Source organism: Penicillium canariense, assembly GCF_028826845.1.
Source record: "Penicillium canariense strain IBT 26290 chromosome Unknown utg000008l_segment0_segment0, whole genome shotgun sequence".
Lineage (NCBI taxonomy): Eukaryota > Fungi > Ascomycota > Eurotiomycetes > Eurotiales > Aspergillaceae > Penicillium > Penicillium canariense.
The window spans coordinates 2,253,840-2,268,750 of record NW_026622735.1 but is presented as its reverse complement, the minus strand read 5'-3'; the positions used below and the strand labels follow the sequence as shown (position 1 = coordinate 2,268,750).

Sequence of the window (14,911 nt, the reverse complement as noted above, 5' to 3'; positions counted from 1 at the left end):
CGCAAATTCGATGGCATGTACTTCCACTTTTCCGCTGGAACGGGGGTCAACACCATGATCCCTCGCCCTCTCTGAAGGGTCCATGGGCGGATGTGGGTACAGCGCTACCAAATGGCTCGAAAATTCAGCTTGACGGTGTCGATAACAAGAACATTTGGGTATGCTAATCGGACCCAAATTCAACAATTAGATATTTTTATGCAGAAAACTGATAAAAAAAGGCTCTGGATCTGCACTACGCGGATGGGAGCTACTATATGTACTACGTGGTGTCTAAGTTCGGCACGCAGACTTCGGAATTGGCGTGGCTACCTCCACAATCATGGAGCCGGGGTCATGGACTGATCATGGCGCGATTGGCCTGCCCGCCAACACCGCCTACAACCGGATCGACCCAAATTGGATTACCATTGAGGGCAAGCAGTACCTACAATTCCGCTCATACTGGCAGGGTATTTATTAAGTCGAGCTTGCTAGCCCGCTGAAGATCAGCTCTGTAATTCCGCACCCGCTGGCTTACAATGCCAGGCTAAATCACCGCGAGGAGGCCTCGTTCATGGTTCAGCACCGAAATTACTACAATGTCCTGTTTAGTGGCGGTATTGCTAGCTCGTACACGGCGAATTACCCAGCTGCAGGTGAGGAATACCGGATCCATATGTGCCACTCGACAAGTGGAACCGGGGCGTTTGTAAGCGCTCTTTGCTACAATGTGCAGAACTAAGGCGGCTAATACCGATTTTTGTACAGGTTGACAAGGCTAGTACGTTGTGCCTGAAATCTGGCGGCACTATTTTATTGGCGAGCCATGAACAGGTTTACGCCCCCGGTGGACAGGAAGTGGCGTATATAACTCTCCTGCCCACCTATCAGATTTACGCTACATGGACAGCTTGTTAACAAGACCTCGTAGGGGTATTATCAATGATAAGGACCTCGGTCTTATCCTGTACTACTAGTACTATCCGCTCGCAGCGAAGGAGGGTGGTGGTGATGGCAACGACAGCTAGATGTACGGTGGAACGAGCTGGGCTGGGGAACGACTGGCCGTACGTAAAGGAGACTGGTGGTGATGGCAACAACGGCTCTATATACTGCGGGAACGAGCTGAGCTCCGAGGACGACTGGGCGTGCGTGAAGGTCACCTGAGCGCGACCACGCTGGGGGCGTGGGGTTTGTTTCTTCTCCATCCAAAGGCGTACGTATACCCAGACTGATTACGGTGTCACTATTGCCCCACTTTTCCCTTCTATCTATGATTGGGATGGCATATTTGACCCGACTTCCTCAGTACCAGAGTCTATTTGTTAGATACCTATGCATGCCAATGGCCCCTTGCTAACGCAGGATTATTTGATATATTTGAAACAGGTATAATAAGGCGCAAGGCCCAAGATGCAAGTACGAATTTCCACACCACTCGGCCCGTGGGGTGTCATGTCAGTGAAAGGCCATAATGAACACATTTTGTCGTCCACACTCTATTTAGTCGGTATAATATGAGTAGTGTGAGCATCCTGTATGCGAGATACTTCGCAAATAGACGTGAAAGACACATGACATGGAACGTCCCAGCCCATTGTAGTAAACAGAGAGCTCGCCTTTCTTTCTCTTGTTTTCCTTCCTCGGAATCATTCTGTATGTTGAATAGACTCTTCTTTTTGATGACTTGCCAAGGATAAGACAATCTGTCAGATCGAGTTTGGTTTGTGGGATTTAAATGTATCTCAAGTTTGTGTCCTAAGTTGACCCGCAAGACAAGTCTTCAATACTTGCAGAACTGGGATTTGGATAAACCGTCGTATGATGTTCAAGGCTAGCATAAAAACAGTATACCTGCCAGCTTAGGGATGGAACTAGTACTTTTATGTCTACCGCCTGAAAGAAAGTCTGACTCTGAAAAAGTGAGATTAAAGTCTAAAAGAACATATAAATGATCAAGAATGAGGTAGAATTTGGTGATTTTCAATATAACCTTCCCACTGGATTTCTCTAAAAGACTGCCAACTAGAGCAACGCTCCAAGGGAGACACAGGGCAATCCAGCACCAATCAAATCTCCATTCTATTATGTTATTATTAGCAAAGAAAACACAACATCCGATAAAAAAGATAGTAATTAGCTGACTAACCGCGCTAGAGGGGGAGTTCTGGCAGCAGGCGATATTCTGCTGGCATTTCTTCTTGATCAGATCTTGGATGCCCAAGATTCCGGCGAGAATAGGCACTGCAATATATCAATCATATTGTCAAACAGGATTCCTTTTCTTTAACTCACCTTGAACGTCCAGTTGGGAGCACTCGTCGAAGAGACCAAGACCTGTAGCCCCAGAGCCGGTACCGACCAGGTTACTGAGGGTGCCAGCCAGAATTTTAGAGTTGACATCCGTGGTATCGCCCGCCCAGGTTGCATGATTGCAGCAGGAGAGCTGTGCCTGGTCGCCACACTTGGCCTGCGCCTGCTTCACCGTCATGCTGTCGGGGACAGGGAAGCGCATAGCGACATTGCCCTTGTTCGCAACACCATTGGCATTACCTACACCGCCAGCGCTTGGTGGCAACGCAGCAACTCCAGTCGCGAGCACAAAAAGAGGGACACCGAAGAAGCGCATATTGACGGTCGGGCAGAAAGAGATCAATTAAAATCCAAGAGGAGCACAGTCAAGGTTTTCCTAGACGAAGTGAATAATAGATTCAAATGGATAGTACTGAGGTCTTATGTACGCGCCTCTAAGATTTCAACCTAACATTCCTGGGGAGAAGAATGCTCCTTCTATCTATCCCCTCATTCCCTCTGGCCCACTCATAGTGCTCAGAAGAAATTAACTATGAAGATCATAATAAGGTCACATATTTGCTCCATCAATATCTGGTAAGTCGAATAACAAGTTATGTTTATCATATCCTGAGTACATACATGAAGCACTGCTACCAGCTACAGTATATTCATTTGCATTGGAACGAAGGAACAGGAGTAAGGGGGGTTACGAACTGTAGCCCTGCGCGGCGCTGACTTAACGCTGCCAACAAACATCAGAAAGACTAAGACACATAACCAGCTCTTTGCCTAGCCTCCCACTTATTGGTGGCTGATTCGATTCCTGATTATGTATTTTTTCCTTCTTGTAGTCGCTTTCCCTCTCTCTCGTGCGGACTTTTCTTTTTGATCCGCTATCGTTCCTGGTCCATATTATACTTCGTAAAACATCAAGAAGAAGAATTCATTCAATAAAGATGTTAAATCTAAGGAACCAAATCAAGAGGAAAGGAGATCAGCTCTCGGTTTACTGCGACAGGCTGCAGCCTTCTGTACGACATGACTGTCGTAAGGACAACGACAACAGCTTTCAAATTAGAAGCTAGGAAAGGAAAATAGATGCTTATACTGCCTAGTGAGAAATTTAGACCAATAGTCGACCCCATACCCCAATTTTTCAACCGCGGGGCTCTTATTAGATCAAGGCTCCGAGAGCCACACAAGGCAGTCCTAAGCCAATCAAGTTTCCATTCTGTCATCTTGTAGTTAGTACATAATCCAGATACAAGGATGAATTTACTAACCGCACTCGAGGGGGAGTTCTGGCAGCAAGCGATGTTCTGCTGACACTCCTTCTTGACTAGGTCTTGGATAGCTGCGAGGCCGACAAGAAGAGGAACTAAAAGCGGTTAATTTAATGTCAAAACAACTGCTATTGTACTTACGTTGTACGTCAAGTTGAGAGCACTCGTCGAAGAGACCAAGGCCATTAGCCCCAGAGCCGGTCCCGACGAGGTGACTCAGAGTGCCAGCCAGTATACCATCGTTGACGTCGGTGGTATCGCCCGCCCAGGTTGCCTTGTTACAGCAGGAGAGCTGTGCCTGGTCACCACACTTGGCCTGCGCCTGCTTCACCGTCATGCTTTCGGGGACAGGGAAGCGCGTAGCGACATTGCCCTTATTTGCAACACCATTGGCGTTACCTACACCGCCAGCGCTTGGCGGCAGCGCAGCAACTCCAGTCGCGAGCACAAAAAGAGGGACACCGAAGAAGCGCATATTGACGGTCGGGCAGAAGGAGATTGATAGAAATCAAACAGGAACACAGAGCAAGCCTCTCCTACAAGAGAAAAATGGGTTATAATAGGTAGTTTTCAGGTCTTATCCAGGCGCCTCTAGGTATTCGACCTAACATTCCTAAGGAGCAGAGTGCCCCTTCTGTCTATCCCCTCATTCTCTTGGGCCCACTGGCACTGGTCAGGAGAAATCAGTATTGAAGATCATAACAAGATCACATATTTGCTCTGTCGATCGCTGGTAATTGAAATAGACAGTTATGTTTATCATTTCCTTAGTGTATACCAACCAATTTCCTAGGCATTCTCAACTCTGCCTTCGAGTAACCATACAGTCAGCGTTCACTAGTACTGTATTCGGAACATTGTACAGCACATGCCCCACTCATATTTCCGCTGGCGTGCGGAAGTACTGTGTTTGAACGGCCACTGTATGTAGGTATATCGTAAAACGTTGGATGTGCATAGCCTAGTATGCATTCAAGACGATTACGACCAAGCGGAATCAAAATCAGGATGAAAAGATTGATTGATTGACGGAAGAAAACCGGGGGGGAGCGGGTGTTAAGTATTGTACTGTACATAGCCCCGTAGAGGCGGGTCGTTGCCCGTATGATCAATACTCGGCGATCCTACAGTACAGTACAGTAATGCTGATATTTGTTACACTTGGCAAGTCACCAAGAAGAGGAGTCCATTCAACGAAGATATTGAATCTGAGGAAGGAAAGGAAGAGGAAGAGAAAGGGAGATGCGCTCCTTTTACTACTACACATCGGAACCTTCCATGTCGAGGGCTTCAATATTGTGTCACATGCAAAATGGGTATGGTGTGCCAAACAGTATTTAATTATATTCAACGCTCTATCCGTAGAATATATGCAGGTACCGGAGATATAGGTATATCTATCACCAAAAGCCAGGGATAGCCCAGTATGCAAAATATGAGGAGCATTTAGGTGAAAGTGATGGAAATCCAAAACTTGAATTTTGTTACAATGATAGCAAAGAGCCAACTGGAAAGGAACCAGGTGCATTCAACGAAACAACAAAAGTGAAGAAGGAAGAAACTATGGAGGTGGTGTCTACTGTTTTGTAGAGAGCTTCCATACCAACAGGCTCCATCTGGTTAGTCCGATCAACTGCTCTCCTCCACCACACGTCCGTCAGGTGATCTCCAAGTCCATCTCATGTCATGCGTCACAGGTTTGAATAAAAACAGCTAAAGATGAGCTTGACCGAAATAAGTGTGAAGAGAAGATTGGCAGGGTTGAACAGGACCTTTAGGTTGAAACTTCAGCTCCGTTCGTGGTGCCTTGGGAACAGTCCTCTTCTCCAATGGACACTATTTGACAATGTTGTTGGGAAGTATCATAGAATATAGTGCTCGATATACCCGGTGCTCTATTGCCGGTAGAGGATTCCCGGGCCCTCCGTAGGGCAGTGGGGATCGGAAACAAACAGCGCAAACGGCAAGGCGTGATGGGGAAGCGTCAGGGTCATCGGCAGTGCTGACTCACCCCGGTCATCGGAGGGAGGGTCCTCGGCCGATCGGCCGATGCACGAGCGACACATTGTGCTCTTCCCTGGCATTACATTGCAGCCGTGCAAGATGTTCCGTCAAAGCATCCGACGCTTTGGCACTACAGCACTTCGTGCTGCTGCCACCGAGCCCTCCTCCTACACCACCCGGGTGTCCACGGCGCAGGGCATCGTCAATGGACTGACGGAAGGTATGTCAAGTTCCGATGCGGTTCCGTGCACCCAGCCTAGGCTGACCTGGCAACCGTCGCCCAGCAATCGGAAACACCCCTTTGATTCGGTTAAAACGACTCTCTGACGAAACCGGGTGCAATGTTCTCGGCAAGGCCGAATTCCAGAACCCGGGCGGAAGTGTGAAGGATCGGGCGGCGCTCTTCGTGGTGGAGGACGCCGAAAAAAAGGGACTACTGCGCCCCGGCGGCACCGTGGTGGAGGGGACTGCCGGTAACACGGGCATCGGCCTGGCCCATGTGTGCCGATCCAAGGGCTACAAGCTGGTCATCTACATGCCCAACACGCAGTCGCAGGGCAAGATCGATCTGCTCCGCCTGCTGGGTGCGGAGGTGTACCCGGTCCCCGCAGTGGCATTCGACAACCCCGACAACTACAACCACCAGGCGCGCCGCCACGCCGAGTCGCTCGACAATGCGGTGTGGACCAATCAATTCGACAACACCGCCAATCGCCAAGCGCATATCGAGACGACTGGTCCGGAAATCTGGGCGCAGACCGGCGGCAAGATCGATGCGTTCACCTGTGCGACCGGTACTGGTGGCACCCTGGCCGGTATCACTCGCTACCTCAAGACCGCCAGTGACGGCCGCGTGCAGAGCTTCTTGGCCGACCCGCCCGGCAGTGTCCTGCACAGTTACATTCAGAGTGGCGGTAAGCTGACCGACCGCTCCGGTGGAAGCATCACCGAGGGGATTGGCCAGGGCCGCGTGACAGACAACCTTCGGCCGGATCTGGACCTGCTGGATGGCTCATTACACATCGCCGACGAGAAGACCATCGAGATGGTCTACCGCTGCTTAGATGAGGAGGGTCTCTACCTCGGTGCGAGCTCCGCATTGAACGTGGTGGCGGCGAAGGAAGTCGCGGAGAAGCTGGGCAAGGGCCACACCGTAGTGACTGTCCTTTGCGATGGCGCGTACCGATACGCCGACCGGCTGTTCTCCAACGCGTGGCTGCAGACCAAGAACCTGCGGGGGGCGATCCCCAAGCACCTGGAGAAGTACATAGTGCTGCCTTGATCATCAGTATAGAGATGGACGAGATGTGAACAGATTTGTAATCCCCAATCCAGCTATCTTCCCCTTTCATGCTTCTGCGGTGTATCTAGCAGGACTGCACGTCCGTGTTCAGCTCCCAACTCCAAAGCTCACCTCCAATCGCAGCACGCGCGTGGATTTACTCCGTCCTCAGCTACGAGTACTTCCATCTACCAACAGGCTCTAATGGATGGCCAGCACTGCTGTGTCAAAGGTTAAGAATAATCATCAAATATGCTGGACTCAGTGGCAGCGATGGATCGGGCCGACTGGGATGTGCCCGGTCCGGTCATGCCACGACGTAGGAAGAGATAGTACAGGTTACACAATTGTGGCCCTGCAGAAATGCAGACAAAACGGACGAAGAAAACATTCATGGTCTGGTATCAGGATCATCAAAATGGGCGACTAACCCCGTTCAAACAGTCTCAATGTACCGTCGCACCTCCCTAGAAAGCATCGTGTCAGCCCCGGCCCAGTGGCGTAAGTCAGAAAGGAAAGAAAGAGTTGTACGGGGTGCAGCCATCACCACACACACTTACCAATCAGTCACGGCCTCCTCCCACAAGCGGACCTCATGTTCTCGCGTCCCGCCAAAGTGGTCCACAAAGGAATTCCCAAACACCTCACGCGCAACACTGTCCGGCCGCGTGAACGTGGCCACGGCCTCCTTCAGCGACTTGGCCAACCGCACGCCCTGGTCGCTAGCTCCACCCATGTCCTCGCCCTTGGACAGCGGAGGGACGGGAATCTCCAGCTTCTTCTCCACTCCCCGCCACCCCAGGGCCATGATGGCCGCGAGGACGAAGTGCGGGTTGGCATCCGCGCCCGGGACCCGGACTTCCAAGCGGGTGGCCTTTGCGCTGGCGGTCGGCGGCGTAATCAAGCGGATGGATGCCGCGCGGTGCTCGAGGCCCCATGAGACGGTAACCGGTGCCCAAAAGTTCTCGACAAGACGCTTGTAGGAGTTGATGGTCGGGGCCAAGAGGGGCATGATGTCCGGCAAGCCCACCAGCAGACCCGCCAGGAAGTGCCGACCAAGATCTGACAGGTGTGCGACGTCCGGGTAGGGCGGGGAGGGATCGGGTGTATCGCGGATGAAGGCGTTCTTCCCATCTGCGGTGACGAGGGAGATGTGCATGTGGCCGCTGTTGCCGGGAAGTCCATGGCGCGGCTTGGCCATGAAGCATGGCGTGATCCCGTGCTTGATGCCGTAGGCCTTGACGACGTATCTGCGTGGACATGGAGTGGTTAGCCCGAATGCCCCTTGGAAAGTCCAACTTTCACGCCCCTCCGAGAAATCTCACTTGAACAAGCCTGCCTTATCGGCCATTTCCTTGGCCTCGCCGAATTGCAATGCCTGTCACACCCCCCCCCCCCAAGTTAGCCCCTGCGCCACCATCGCAAACGAATGAAGCACTCACAGCCTCAAAGACACCCGGTCCACTCTCTGTATGCCACCCCTCAATGTCGCAGCGGAACTGCTCGCAGGCATCAAAGATGCCGTAATAATACTCCTGGTTATGAAGCGGACGGGTAATGGAGTACCCGAACATCCCCTCTGTTATGGATGGCAAGGCATCGACCGGGTGTGTCCGCAGGAATGGCGCGGTGGCGGATGCTGCGCGTTCGGGGCTGGGGTCATCGCTTGGGGCACGGAACTGGTAGAACTCATACTCCGCTGCAAGACGTCAGTTTGCCATCCGCGGTTCTTATGCAGCGACCTGTTGGCACCCGGACATACCTCCTGCCATTGCGCGATAGCCCGCAGCCTCGGCTTTCGCCGCCGCTTGCGTCAACAGCCCGCGCGGACACGCGCAGACTGGCTCGCGCGTGTCTGGGTCCAAAAAGCTGAGCAGGAAGAAGGGCACATTGTTCTCCCAGGGAATGCGCCGGAAACTGCTGAGATCTGGCACTGCGACCAGATCGCGATACCCGTTCTCCTTGTTGCTGATGGCCAGCTCCCGGTAGTACGTCATGTCATGCTGATCCCAGCCAAAAATGACCGAGCAGAAGCCAAACCCCTCGGACACGATGGACAGGAACTTGGTCTTCTTCATGAGCTTGCCGCGCAGCTGGCCGTCCACGTCGATGCCAGCCACCTTGACCATGCGGTCGTTCTGAAGGACTTCTGCAACATTTGCGGCGGTGACGTCGGAGACCGACATGGCGGGGGAGAGGAAGGGCAGGAGAGACAGGAGCGGGCGTTGGAGATGCTGACCGGTTCAGCAGGAGGAGCCAGGAGCAGCGGAGGTATGGAAAGTATGGAACGGGGAACTTGGAGGAGGGGCAGGTGAGCAACGCCCTGGGCGCAGGCTTATCAGTGACTCGGGGCTGCCATTCGCGGTCCTGGCTAGCCGACGCGCGATACCGTCCGATCGCCGCAATCGCAGGCGACTCCACCGCGCGGTCCGCGCTGCCCCACCGCGCGGTCCCGGCTTAGCTAACCCCGACTCGAGCTCCCCCGCGTATACAGCTCGCTCGTCCGCTCTTCACCTTCACTTTCTCCTCCCGCTGAATCTGCTCAACCTGCTCAGTCTGCTGCTCGACCAAGACGTTTGTACAGTGAGTTTCGCCTACTTCGGAATGCCGAATTCCTTGTGGCGCGCGCGCTCTCCAACCTCTCCAACGAGCATGATGCGCCATCACTGCTCTCGGCCTCCGCATCTCAACTAGACGAACCAGCGGGTTGCTAACACAGAAGCCGGACAGAGTACTCCTTCATCCTCCACCATGTCTGCTCCCAAGGGTCGTCTCCAGGGCAAGAATGCCATCATCACCGGTGCCGCCGGGTAGGACCACCCATCCGCCACCCTCCGTCACCTTGCTCCTCCCACAAGCGTCGCTAACCCCACCCGGCCTAGTGGCATCGGCCTCGAAACCACCATTCTGTTCGCCCGCGAAGGCGCCAACGTCCTGCTCGCCGATATCTCCGAGCCCGCCCTGGCCAAGGCCCTAGCCAAGGTCAAGGAAGTCGTCCCGACCGCGGCGCGTCTCGAGACCATCCGTTGCGATGTGTCGAAGGAGGCCGATGTGCAGGCAATGGTGGAATCGCAGGACAGCTGGGGCGGCGTGGATGTGATCTTCAACAACGCCGGAATCATGCACGCGGATGACGCCGACGCCGTCGACACCCCCGAGAAGATCTGGGACCTGACCCAGAGCATCAACGTTAAGGGTGTGTGGTTCGGCTGCAAGCACGCAGTGCTGAGCATGCGCCGCAATAACAAGAAGTCCGGCAGCGTGATCAACACGGCGAGCTTTGTCGCGCTGATGGGTGCTGCCACGCCTCAGCTGGCGTACACAGCGAGCAAGGGTGCGGTCCTGGCCATGACTCGCGAGTTGGCCATTGTGCATGCCCGCGAGGGCTTCCGCTTCAATGCGCTCTGTCCGGGCCCCCTCAAGTATATTCCTCCCCCGTCAGACCCATCAGGGTGACGTTCACATCGGCTAATCGCTTTATTAGCACCCCCTCCTCCTGCAGGACTGGCTGGGCGACGACCAGGCCAAGCGCTTCCGCCGCGAGGTGCATTTCCCCAGCGGCCGCTTCGGCGAAGCGGTTGAGCAAGCACACGCTGTGGTGTTCCTGGCCAGCGACGAGAGCAGCTTCGTCAACGGTACCGACTTCGTGGTGGACGGTGGTCTCAGCAAGGTGAGTGAGGAATCTCCAAGGGGAGGGGAGACGGAGGGTGCAAGGGTCCAGTCGTGGTGCTAATACAAGTTGTTTAGGCGTACGTGACCGCGGAAGGCCCCGCACCGGCTGCGCCTCAGAACTTCGGCCACTAGAGGCGCCTCCTTCATGACATGAATTTTCTTGCGTTGGGCTTGTATGATTTCACGTGGTTACTGGCTCCTCGTGGGGCCATTTCTTCCACAGTTTCAGCTTTTTTTTCGGTAGACAATGATACTCCAAATTCCATGGCAGGCTTGGACCACCAACAATCGTAGGCATACCTCGCAATCCATGCGCACTCGAACACAGCGATCGACCTGTAACTAAGTATTGGTGCTCCACGAACACTCGCCATCGGCATCCATGTCGTACACCAGGAACTAGTTTCTGAACCCCTGGTCGAAGCACGCTAGGCTGGCCGGGGCACTTTTGATGCTGGGGCTGCTACGCCGACCTGGAAGGTCTATTAGACCGCTTTCAGCATATATGCAGCTATATAGAGATAATAATGTCTGCCGGGTTTGCGTATCTGGGCTGCGACCGCTCTTATGAGGGCGCTCCATCTCTGGTTCAGTGATCAGCCTCATCATGTGATCGATTATTAATGCGCAGTGAGTGCTCAGGCGCCCTACTGTGCCCAGCTAGCCCAGCTGCCCAGCGCTTGCTCGTTGTCCAGTCAGCAGGGACCCAGCCTCGTTCGGCCCACTATACCCTATACCGAAAAAGACCGCCCATAGGGCCCTTTACTCTGTGAAGGCTAGGGCGTTGATGGTGCTTGTTGTGACGGTCACATGACATGCAAGGCCCTGGGACCTGTAGTAGCGAAAAGAGAGCTCATCTCTCTTTCTCTTGTTTTCCTTCCTCAGATTCGATATCTTCGTTGAATGGACTCTTCTTGATGACTTCTTAAGTGTAATAATAGCGACAATATCATTATAGAAGGTTTAGAGCCACACCCAATTTACTAATCGTAAACTCATTTCTACAATTTTGAATAGTGGTAGCCTAGCGGTTGCCCAACCTCCTAGATACCTTACTTTATTCAGCAAGCCTCATGAGCCTTGTGTTGCAAATTTCTTGAGCAAATGGAACTATTCGACTACTTGAGAGACAAAGCGTTTCAAAATATACAAATAATTGTTCCTGGACACCAGGGATCTAGATAACGAGAGACGCCTTATGCTTGAAAAGAGAGCCAAGTAGAATGGAGAAACTATTTGAAAAAAGGCCAGATAAGATAAAATAGCGAAGTTCAAGATAATGAAACAGCACGGCGAAAGTACAGCCCATACCTCTTGCGAGCGCCGAGATTGAGACTAAGGCGGCATCTGAGATTTAGATACCAGCCTTCAAACAGCAGCCTCAGACTTAGGAGGCCACTTGACACGCTTGTGAGCACGAACGTACAAGTTGTTCGGGCGAATAAGCTGGAACATTGGATCGTATTCAATGGGTCCGTCACCCTCACGAACAAACTTGTAGTTGTAGATCAGCTTCGGGAGGAAGACCTTGATCTCCTGGAGCGCAAAGTTGAAGCCGATGCACATGCGGGAGCCAATACCGAATGGTACGTAGGCGGCCTTATGTCTGTTCTTGACCTCCGGGGTGTCCCAACGGTCGGGGTCGAACTTGTAGGGGTTGTCCCAGAGCTCGGGATTGTTGTGAATATGGTGAATAGCAGGAATAATAACTCCATCCTTAGGAATCCTATAACTCCCAGGAAGGATAAGGTCGGTCTTTGCGGTACGTCCAGGTTGGAAGGATGGGTTATGTCTGCGTTGCATCTCCTTGATATACTTGTCTTGGAAGACCAGACGCTCAGTGAAATCGGCAGTAATCTGTGTCTCGTCGTTGAAATCGTTATCGATAAGTTCCTGAAGAAGTCTCTCCTGCATACCCGGGTAGGTAACCAGGCCATAGATGAGCCACGAAAGCAGAGAACTCGTTGTTGTGAAGCCAGCGGCAGTCGCGACAACAAGAGCCCAGACGAGACTTTCCTTCGGCAACTTCTCACCCTTATTGTCAGTAGCACGGATGGCATAGTCTAAATTTAACGAATTATTAGTCTTCAATCATGAGTAATAGAGAGATATAGAGATACTAACCGACCATGTTTGATGCCTTCAATGCGGCATCTTGCAGAGGGAGGTCATCTGCTCCACCTCTAGCGGCATTCTGGATAGACTGCTCGACCATACCCTCAATACGGCCTTTGACTTCCTTCAGGCGCTTAGGGTCACCAAACGGCAGACTGCTATACCAGTCACCCTTAGAAGTGACCTTTTTATTCAAAGAGAGCATCTCAGCAATCAGGTGAACCATGTCGTGAACAGGTGCGTCAGGCGAAACAAAATGCTTGAAGTCCAAGCCAGGAGTAAGCTTTCCAACAGCCTGAGAACCGAGCTTTAGCATATACTGGTAGACATTCCAAGCTTCACCCTACTCATCTAGCTTATCGAAGATTTTGCAGGCATCTTCGACGGTCGTTTGCATAGTCGGTGCGTAGTGTCGAACAGCCTTAGGACCCAGTGCGGGAGGCAGGAACTTATGGGCCACTCTCCATTCAGGAGTATCGGTGTCACCCAGGAAGATACCGGCAGAGGGTGTCTTCAGGGCGTAAAGGGGGTGGGCTTTGTTGATCTCTTTGGTAAAAAAAGTCGGATTCTGAGAAGGCAATGGCGGCGATGTTTGGGCCATTGGTTTGGTAGGTTATCCGACCCATATTATTGGTCTGAATAACCGGACCATATTGCTCGAAAAGGCGCTGGTGATTGCCAAGGTGATCGGGATAGATCTCCAAGTAGTTACCCAAGACGGGCAGGCCCTTGGGACCCGCAGGATCGCGGACGGCATGGCCATCAATAGTAATCGATACTAATCCCTGAGCAGAGATGACATCTTGAACTTCAGCGAGTTCGGTATCTTCGATCTGGAATGCAATTCCTACTTTAGTGTCAGAGAGTGTAATTGCAAGTAGTATAATGGTGAATGTTTCCTGGCATTACATACCCTCTGGCTCGACGACAGCGAAGTGCGAGGCAATCAAGTGCTTGAGTCCGTCGAGGTCGGTGTTCGACTCGATCTCGATCTCTTTCGCGGACGTGGCGGGATTGCCGAGGAGATAAAACTTTTGTACAGGCATGATATCTTAGTGTTCGTGCAATGAACCTGAATGTTTGACTTGTATGGGTATCAGCTGGTGCGCTCCTCGGGTTTATATATATATCATTAATGACAAGAGTTTACTTCCTACACTTTCACTCACTGGTCGGATCCGCGGATCTCCGGGGAAGCCGGATGGTCATTGCCGGACTCTTTCCATTGGACGACTGGCACCTGAACTAGAGCCTTTCCGTTCTAGCCTCCGCATATGTGGACGAAGCAGTCATTGGGCCCCCGCTCGAATTGCCGAGGAGATAAAAATTTGTACAGGCATGATATGATGTCTTAGTGTTCGTGGAATGAGGCTGAAAGTTTGGCTTGTATGGGTATCACCTTGCGCCGTTGTTATATATTACAGCCAGAGTTCATTAGGATTTGTACTGAGGATGCTGAGAGAGACCCACTGTTTGTCTGCTGTTAGAATTTTTGAGCATCAATTCGCATAGGATGTCCGTGATACAGTGTGCCAGGCTTGGTATCTAATAACCTGCGCCCTTTTATCGGGAAGTACTAGGTAGAGGATAAAGGATGACAGGTGGGAAGCGTGATTGAACTTGTTGGTAAAGTAAGCAATGTATAGATAATACATGTGGGCGTAAATTAATCGCGGTGTAGGCGAGAAGTAAGTACAACAGTGCAAAATACTAATAAACGGCCACTGTACATCATTAATGACAAGAGATTTTCTTTCTACAGTTCATCGGATCCGAGTGGCGGATCTCCGGGGAAGCCGGAAGATCCTTGCCGAAAAATTTCCATTGGACGACTGGCACTTGAATTCGGCTCGACCTTTCCGTTCTAGCCTCCTCATATGTGGACTAAGCAGTAATTGGGCACACACTCAAATTGCCGAATATTCGACAAGGGTGCCGCTGCACCCGTTTAATCGACTGCTGCAGGCAGTGTTTATCTCGGTCCTTCGATTAGCATGGACTTGATTTGTTTCCCTCGGTAATTGTTTCACTTTAGCTCGCCCTAGTTGTCTAGGCCGTTCTCTCCGGGCAGGAAATTTTCGGCATCGTAGGCACAGGATATCCTCGGAGTATGATCCAAAAATATGAGCCACGAAAGCGGGATGCTATTCCATATATTAGGTGGGAATATCTTCTATGTAGAATTTTGATTTATGTCGAACAACAAATCGTCTACAATCTGACTTCCTTGTCTGATCATTTCCAACTCCAAGAAACGGTTTTGACGCAGCTTCTCCAA

The 14,911-nt window shown here is 51.9% G+C and overlaps 7 protein-coding genes across 7 annotated transcripts; 3 read left to right on the top strand and 4 right to left on the bottom strand.

Annotated features, from left to right (window-relative positions):
• Positions 1–322: 322 nt before the first annotated feature.
• N7482_010745 (uncharacterized protein) lies at positions 323–959 on the top strand (the record flags this gene model as incomplete). Its single annotated transcript, XM_056692869.1, has 4 exons — positions 323–423; positions 478–691; positions 751–845; positions 914–959. The coding sequence occupies 4 exons, from the start codon at positions 323–325 to the stop codon at positions 957–959; spliced, it is 456 nt and encodes a 151-aa protein (XP_056538826.1).
• A 1,048-nt stretch (positions 960–2,007) lies between these two features.
• Positions 2,008–2,611, bottom strand: N7482_010744 (hydrophobin family protein; the record flags this gene model as incomplete). Its single annotated transcript, XM_056692868.1, has 3 exons — positions 2,008–2,064; positions 2,132–2,226; positions 2,278–2,611. 3 exons carry the CDS (start codon positions 2,609–2,611, stop codon positions 2,008–2,010), a joined length of 486 nt encoding a protein of 161 aa, XP_056538825.1.
• Positions 2,612–3,451: 840 nt separating this feature from the next.
• On the bottom strand, positions 3,452–4,035 carry N7482_010743 (hydrophobin family protein; the record flags this gene model as incomplete). Its single annotated transcript, XM_056692867.1, has 3 exons — positions 3,452–3,508; positions 3,561–3,655; positions 3,702–4,035. 3 exons carry the CDS (start codon positions 4,033–4,035, stop codon positions 3,452–3,454), a joined length of 486 nt encoding a protein of 161 aa, XP_056538824.1.
• A 1,574-nt stretch (positions 4,036–5,609) lies between these two features.
• On the top strand, positions 5,610–6,846 carry N7482_010742 (cysteine synthase A; the record flags this gene model as incomplete). The annotated part of the gene is made up of 2 exons (XM_056692866.1): positions 5,610–5,784; positions 5,849–6,846. The coding sequence occupies 2 exons, from the start codon at positions 5,610–5,612 to the stop codon at positions 6,844–6,846; spliced, it is 1,173 nt and encodes a 390-aa protein (XP_056538823.1).
• A 556-nt stretch (positions 6,847–7,402) lies between these two features.
• N7482_010741 (glutamine synthetase family protein) lies at positions 7,403–9,032 on the bottom strand (the record flags this gene model as incomplete). Its single annotated transcript, XM_056692865.1, has 4 exons — positions 7,403–8,096; positions 8,172–8,224; positions 8,289–8,545; positions 8,609–9,032. 4 exons carry the CDS (start codon positions 9,030–9,032, stop codon positions 7,403–7,405), a joined length of 1,428 nt encoding a protein of 475 aa, XP_056538822.1.
• Positions 9,033–9,597: 565 nt separating this feature from the next.
• On the top strand, positions 9,598–10,650 carry N7482_010740 (putative short-chain dehydrogenase/reductase family protein; the record flags this gene model as incomplete). The annotated part of the gene is made up of 4 exons (XM_056692864.1): positions 9,598–9,656; positions 9,729–10,215; positions 10,331–10,516; positions 10,594–10,650. The coding sequence occupies 4 exons, from the start codon at positions 9,598–9,600 to the stop codon at positions 10,648–10,650; spliced, it is 789 nt and encodes a 262-aa protein (XP_056538821.1).
• A 1,236-nt stretch (positions 10,651–11,886) lies between these two features.
• Positions 11,887–13,679, bottom strand: N7482_010739 (cytochrome P450; the record flags this gene model as incomplete). The annotated part of the gene is made up of 5 exons (XM_056692863.1): positions 11,887–12,581; positions 12,643–12,976; positions 13,052–13,179; positions 13,256–13,480; positions 13,547–13,679. The coding sequence occupies 5 exons, from the start codon at positions 13,677–13,679 to the stop codon at positions 11,887–11,889; spliced, it is 1,515 nt and encodes a 504-aa protein (XP_056538820.1).
• Positions 13,680–14,911: the final 1,232 nt, after the last annotated feature.